At 33.7% G+C, this 7,482-nt stretch overlaps 1 protein-coding gene across 1 annotated transcript; it reads right to left on the reverse strand.

Moving 5' to 3' along the window:
• Positions 1-4,996: 4,996 nt before the first annotated feature.
• LOC142623613 (ethylene-responsive transcription factor ERF060-like) lies at positions 4,997-7,153 on the reverse strand. Its single transcript, XM_075797051.1, has one exon. It carries the CDS (start codon positions 6,533-6,535, stop codon positions 5,369-5,371), a length of 1,167 nt encoding a protein of 388 aa, XP_075653166.1. The 5' UTR covers positions 6,536-7,153; the 3' UTR covers positions 4,997-5,368.
• Between the last annotated feature and the right edge of the window lie 329 nt (positions 7,154-7,482).

Below are 7,482 nucleotides of genomic sequence, written 5' to 3' on the forward strand. Positions count from 1 at the left end.
GGAATTTAATAGCAAAATTGAGCAGCCGGTTGAATTTTGGATGAAATTTTTAGAGGCTTCTGCTTGACGCAAAAGCTAAAGGAATTTCATTTTGCATGATCTGTCTAAAATCTCAAGTGGGGGCAAAACCCGTCCTTTTAGGTAATTTTTATTCCTATTTACAATCATATATATGCCTTCATATGGAGAAATCATACAGTACTCACGATGAACCACGTCACTTATCTACTATTTCACTCAGTTTATGATAAAAAAAATTAACCAAAATTGGACAAATTATTTCATTCTCATGGTGGACACGTCACTTGTCCACCATTCTACTAAAGACTTTCACCTGTTCAAAATTTCTGAGTTAGTTTAACATTTAGTTTTAATCATAAGCTAACTTAACAATTTTAAATAAGTGGGAATCTTTTAGTGGAATAATAGACAAATGATGTGATTCACTATGAGAATTGTATAATTTCTCCAAAAACTGACTTCTTTGTTAAATTGTAAACTTGTGAGAATTTTTTAGTGGAATAATGAACAAGTAATATGGTCCACCATAAGGACCGTATAATTTCTCATTGATATTGGCATTTGTCCAACTTACCAATCTTTTTCACATACAATGCTGCAAAGCCATTAGCATAAAATTCATTGAAGTAAAGCTGCTAAATCTTCCTCACCTTTAGGGCGTCGGTTAACTTTCCTAAATAATATAAGTTACTATCATGAAGAAAATGAAATGAAATTGATTTTTAGAGAGAATAAAATGGGTAGAAAATGTTCATTCCATTTTACTTTAATCACTTCATTAATTGAGGAAAGATTATATATTTATTCTCATCTCTTTATAACACAATAGCAAAAGAAAAATATAATGCACATATTAGTCCAAGCAAGGACACCCAAAGCTAGACCGGGTTTTTAAAAAAAAAATATTATATATACAGTTATACACATAAAATACTAAAAGTTACATTCAACATAATCATTCGTACTCCCCTCAAAAATTAAAAATTGATCAAAAGAACCTAATAGAAAAGGTAAGGCATCACATTCCCATGACTATGCATTGTAAGACCAAGTGGTGCCTATATGGTGGGTGTGTGCGTTGTTTTTGACTTTTTGTGAACTTCAAAACTTGTTTGTTAATTTTTTTACTTTTTTTTTTTTTTATTCAAATGACTTGTGTTGTTAAGTTATTTGATTTTGGTTATTTTTTGTTTTAAACCCAATGTTAAAGTTTTTGACATATAATTAGATAATAAATATGATTTTATTTGATTTCTAATTTATGGGAAACCTAGGTACAATTCAAAAGAAGATGAAATTAATTCAAGAGAAGTTATTTTGTGTCTTTTCTTTGATTGATTGGTCAAAGGATTTTATTGTCACGGCTACTATAAATTTTACTATATAGGAATTATATATCTATGTATCAATTTTAAAACACAACAAAAAAATAATTTAAAATATATATATTTATTATGTGAATGTGGCACCAATCATATTCATTATTACATTAATTTATAAACATTTTGTAACACAATTAGTAGTAGTTATGATATGTTTTATTCTTTATTATGTTATTGATATGACACAAGTAACATAAATTGTCATATCAATTTGTATTCCTTTGTCCCAAAAAAAATAATTGTATTACTTGTCCTTTAGAGATTATGAATTAAAGCATATTTAGAGACTATCTTACAGAATTTTGTGACTTTGGCCCAAGGGGCTTTGCATATAGGCAAGAAGAAGATTCCTGAAGTTGGGTGTAACATCAACAGATAGAGAAAAAATGGATTTTTGCAGAGGAGGTAGTTATCACAATAAGAGAGACAACCAGTTTTGGGTTCTCACAAAACATTTTGCAGAGCATATGAGACAAGGAGAATTTTTTTTTTTTTTTTTTTTTGAGAAACAAACATACACACAAAGGAAAAGGGAAAAGGGAAAAGGGAAAAGGGTTCTAACACAAAGTTACACCACAACTCCTTTAGGGTTTTTTTTTTTTTTTTTTTTCTTGAGATACAGCTCCTTTGGGTTAATAGAACGAAGTGAGTAAAGAGAAAATTTTGCATAGGCGTCAGTGGGGGTAAAGAAAAACATTGGTTTTTTTTTTTTTCAGCCAAGAGACTCACACAAGGAGAAAAAAAATATATATATATATATATATATTTAAGTGCTGAACTTTCCATCCTGCATTAACAATTCTATCAAAGTCTTCTCTTCCAAACCTCACATGTCCAAGAGGGTAGCCACTAGCCAATTATTCTTCCATAATGATAACAATATAGAGTTGATAGATCATCCTTCAAATCTCTGATTAGATAGGATGTCCAATGCTTATTCTTCCTGAAAGAATGATGATAGCACTATAGCAGTTGATGTTGGATGCATGTTTTATATATCTAAGTAAGATGTAGTATAAGTTTGACTCCACTTTAAAAGTGAAATAGTGTTGCTATCTCCTTAGAAGGGATAGAGTGAAAGAAACAACAGAATAAATAAATAAATAAATAAGAGAAAAGTGCATTTGTTGTGTTTTTGTTAGACATTCGATTGATCAAGGTTCTAGTGGAAGTTTTTGTCTGATAGTTTAGTGTTCTTCTTAGACTCTTGGTAGGTTGAGATTATGTAGAATTACACTTTCTGTGAAATTTATTGGCAAAAGTTGCACAACTTGATATTTAAAAATTTATTAACATTAGGAGGTTGTTTCTAACGGATTTCATGATCTATATATATTGTTAAAACTCCGATTATTAATGTTACATTGACTTCTCTTAGAAACACTAGAAATTCTAAGGGTCTCTCCAAAATTTCTATTAATAAAACCCAATAGGCTGGGCTATATCTTGGGGACAAATTTGCAGTAAGACAAATATTGTCTATGACAGTGATTTTATATATATATAAACCAAGTTTTTTTTTTTGTTGATTATACTTTCAATCGTTTCTCTCATTATTTACCCATTTGCAATCCAAAAATTGGTACATAATCCTTCAAAGTCTCTATTCATGGGTAGTGAAGATTGCTACTATGCTGTTGTGAGTTTTGGTGAAAAATTGAGAAGAAAAAAACAGGGAATCAACACAAGCACTTGTTTTGGCAGCAAGTGACAAAAGTCTTCATTGTGAGAATCTAAAGGCTCTGCTTCTTTCCACTTATTGTACTCTACTTCACTCGCTCCATTTGGCCCCGACCTAGAGTTAATGTTACTTCTGAAATAAAATATAAGCCACCATCTTCACCGCATGCCTAGGTAGATCCAGTGGCGGCCCACCTTATGGTGAGGGTGGTCCCAGGACCACCCTAACCTGAAAAAAAAAAAAAAATTATATATAATAATTTAAAATTTTATATTTATTTACCTTTAAAAACTTTTTTGGGACCACCTTAAATTTTTTTTTATGCTAATAAAATTTTGATTCATAATTTGAGCAACTTAATAATATATTGGGGTCTTTCAAGCAAAAAGGAAAAATTCAAAAAAAATTGAACTAAAATCTATAAAAAAAAATTATAATAAAACAACTACAAGCTGTGCAGTGACTTAATTCCTTCGACTAAGCACACTATCCAATACAACACAACTTTTAACTTTTTATTATTTTTTATTACTGTATTATTTTTCCTCACCAGACATATATTACTTCCTTCTCATTTTTAATTATTTTTTCTTATTTATTCTTAACCACACGTCTTCTGTCTCATCGATTTTTATACTTCATACTTTTAAATTTTATCACATCTTCATCTATACTTTTACATCTATGTTGTGCATTCCTCCTTGTTCGTAACTTCTGTGTCTTCTACCAGTACCAGTGCGGCAGTGCCTCTTCTCAAGTTTTGAGTCTCAAATTTCTCAATACAATTTTTTTTTTAGCTATACAGGTACCTTTGTTCATTTAATTTCTTTTCATTTTTTTTTTCCTTTTGAGGTTTTTTGGTTTACAGAGTACAAATTTGTTTTGGTTTTAAGAACAATTTTTTTTTAAGTACAAACTTCATGCCAGCCGAATCTTGAATTTCGGCCAGTATTTACCAAAACACCTGAAATAGACTGGAATGAGCTGAAATTTTTTCCAAAGTGAAATAGGGTGGGTTACTGTTCCAGTTTGTTTATCGGCACAGTATTTTCCGGCCATTACAGCCGGAATGGAATGGAATTAATAATATTGAATCAAACCCAATTACCTAAAAGCTAAAAAGAAATAAGATTTTATAATTTATGCTTTTTAAGGAACACTCTGAATAAAATTTCTAGAGCCGCCATTGGGTAGATCTAATACACTTGATACTAAACTCAACACATATAGGTAATACATGGCGGTGACTTGATACTAAACTCAACATGTATCAGTAACACACGATGGTGACAAAAGGGAACTACGGGCATTCCCCCCTATACACTGTGCGCACAAGTATTATTCTTTGGATTAGGCTTTTTTTTATGTATGCTCCTTGAAAAAACACCGCACACACAAAATATAAATATACATACATACATATACATATACATATACATATACATATACATATATATATATATATATATATATATATATATATATAAATTCTAGCTCTATCACTAATCCACAAGGGTTTTTAAAATGACTCTCGACACCATTTATCACATTCTGAAAATAACACTAGTAATATTTGTGCTATATTCCAATAATAATAACTTGATTAACTTTTAATTGTTTATCAAAAGTTAATCAGGTTATAGTTTCGATTCTGGTAATCTCTTGTATTACTCAAATCGTCCTAATATTCTACACAAAGTTCTTGTACAACCCAAATCGACCTTATATTCCGTATAAATCCAAGTTCACGACACGCTCTCATCTATATAGAATATTACATTTACACCACATAAAAATAAAATCCATTAATGACAGTCCACATAGAGTTGAAGATGAGGTGCAATGTTGTCCAGACAAATTGAGATCACAAACAAATTAAAATTAATAATAACAGTTCATATGCTCACCATGGTTTACACAAAATACAGAAAGTAGAACTTTTATTATATTTTCAAAGACAGTTACACTCAAGTGCAAATTACAACAAAGACATAAACTTCAAATTCTCCACGGCCATGCAAGGAAAAAAAGTACCAGCAGGACCAAGATGGAGAAACCTTGAATACTACTAACAACCATAAACATCTGACTGACCGAACTAATCCCATGCCCTTTACTTTACTGACTGACTCCTAATTAAGCTGAGCAAAACCTCTGCAAGTTTTCAAAAATTTATTGCAGAAGCTGCTGGAGACCCCAAACTAAACCTAGACATTAGAAAGAGCAAGAGATAACCCAACCAAAAACTAAAAAGGTACAAAGATTACACAGTGACTAAAGCTTATTAGATGGCTGCCCAATCAATCTCCACTGAAGGAAACTTATCCAACCCAAAATTCTCAATGTCATCCCACTTTGTGAGCTCCAAGAATGAGATATCGGATTCTGGTGAACAAGAGCCTGCCAATGATGATGAATCATCGGACGATGATGATGAAGGATTTTCCACCTTACAATCCTCCACTTCGAGAAACCCGATTTCCTTTTTCAATTCTGGTTTTGGTAAACCATCAAAGACCGAATTTGCATTCAAAGGAGCTGGAGGAATTGGAATTGTAGGCTTTGTATCAGAAACAACACATGGGTCCTCTGTTTTCCCCTGCTTCTGTGAATTAGCCAAGCTCTGGCAAATTGCTTGGAGCTTGGCGTCTACAGAGGAATGGAGGGGCTTGTAGTCACCGAATTCGCCTGATATGTGAGCTCCTTGGTGCTTGAGATGAGGGAAATTGAGCCTAGCAAACTCACCCCTGAGCTTAAAAGCAGCCTTATCGTAAGCCAAAGCTGCTTCTTCAGCTGTATCAAAGGTACCAAGCCAGAGGCGTGTTCTGTTCTTTGGGAGTCTAATCTCAGCGACCCATTTGCCCCAATGTCTCTGTCTCACTCCCCGGTATAGCTTTGTGGGCTTCGGAGGAGTGCCAACATGTTTCATAGGGACGGCTTTTGGGCCAAGGTGGAAGTTGAGGTTGTTTGCTTTTTGGTGCTGCCATTGGTTTAGCCTTTGGTTTTGAAGTGAAGCTGAAGCCAAAGCAGCAATTTGTTGTTGCTGTTGTTGTTGGAGTTGGACTTGGGCTTGAATTTGAAGGATTTGAGATGGGGTAAGGTGGTTGAGCCCTATTGTGCCTGATTGTTGCTCAAGACCCATTTGGTTATTATGGCTCGAGAACCCTTGGCAAAACATTTGGATACTCGATGGGGAGCAAAAGTCAGGGTACAAGTTGGGCTGAGGGGGAGAGTTGGTAGAGTAAGAACAAGAAGGGTAAGATGTGAAAGAAGAAGAAGAAGTAGAGGGAGAAGTTGGAGGTGAAGAAGAAGAGTAAGAAGACATGTATAAAGAAGAGGTTGGTGAAGCACTTTTCATAAAAGGTTGTAGTGCTATCATTAGCTCTTCTCCTATAGGATCAGAGAGAATTGATGTTGAGCTGCTATTGTAAATACCTATAGCTGCTGCCATCTTCTCAACAAAGTTACAAGCAAAGACTGCAAAAGACTAAAATTTTAACAAGGAAACCAAAAAAACCAAAAAAAGGTTTTCTTTGAAATCAACCTGCTTCTTATCAAAACTAAAGAACAGGTGTTAATTTTGTAGAAAACAGGAAAACCCCAGAAAAAGAAAAGAAAAAAAAGAAAAAAAAAAACAAAGAGACCTGTATAAACAACCTAGTATTTGGACCTTGAAAATTGAAAAAAAAAACCAACCTGAGGGATAGAAAAACAACCCTCTTTAGTTGTTAAGTGAAAATTTTAAAACTTTACCAAGAGAAAAAAAAAACCTGAGATCTCTATTCTGAATCACCTGGCTTTCAAAAACACACTTCTGGGTTTTGCTTTTTCTTTGAACCCAAGAAAACAAACCCAAAAAAACACAAGCTTGAAAGACAGACGATGACAGAAAGGGATTCAGAGAAGCGGGGAATAAAGAGAGTTGGGGGGGGGGGGGGGGGGGGGGGGGGAGTGAAGTTGAAAACAAAGAAAATGATCAAAGTTACAATTGCAAAGGAAGAGAGTTGAGAGAAAATTTGAGTTCTGGCTCTCTTTTTTTTTTTTTTCTTTGTGACCTTACTCGCACTCTTGCATTCTAAAGTTTAGCCTCTATCTTCGCTTATATAACCTCTAGCCCACGGTTTTGTCCACCTAAAACCTCTAAATTTCACTGCTCTAACCAAGTTTTTTGTTGATTAATTTAATCACAACTCTCTCTCTCTCTCTCTCTCACACACACTCTACTCTCTTCAAAGGATGCCTTTATTCGATAATGGTTGGCCAATCCGGTTCTGACACGTAGTGTACATTTGTACTAATGTGACTCGCAGGTGTCGGTAGCTAAGCGGTTGCCACACACGTGTTGATGCTTGATTTGTTGTGCGTTTGGTTGACTATTACTGTTGCACTCTCGTTGTC

The sequence above is a fragment of the Castanea sativa genome, chromosome 2, assembly GCF_040712315.1.
Source record: "Castanea sativa cultivar Marrone di Chiusa Pesio chromosome 2, ASM4071231v1".
Lineage (NCBI taxonomy): Eukaryota > Viridiplantae > Streptophyta > Magnoliopsida > Fagales > Fagaceae > Castanea > Castanea sativa.

Bases quoted from the DNA above. Each gene is read 5' to 3' on its own strand.
- LOC142623613 (XM_075797051.1), bottom strand. From the start codon at position 6,535: ATGGCAGCAGCTATAGGTATTTACAATAGCAGCTCAACATCAATTCTC.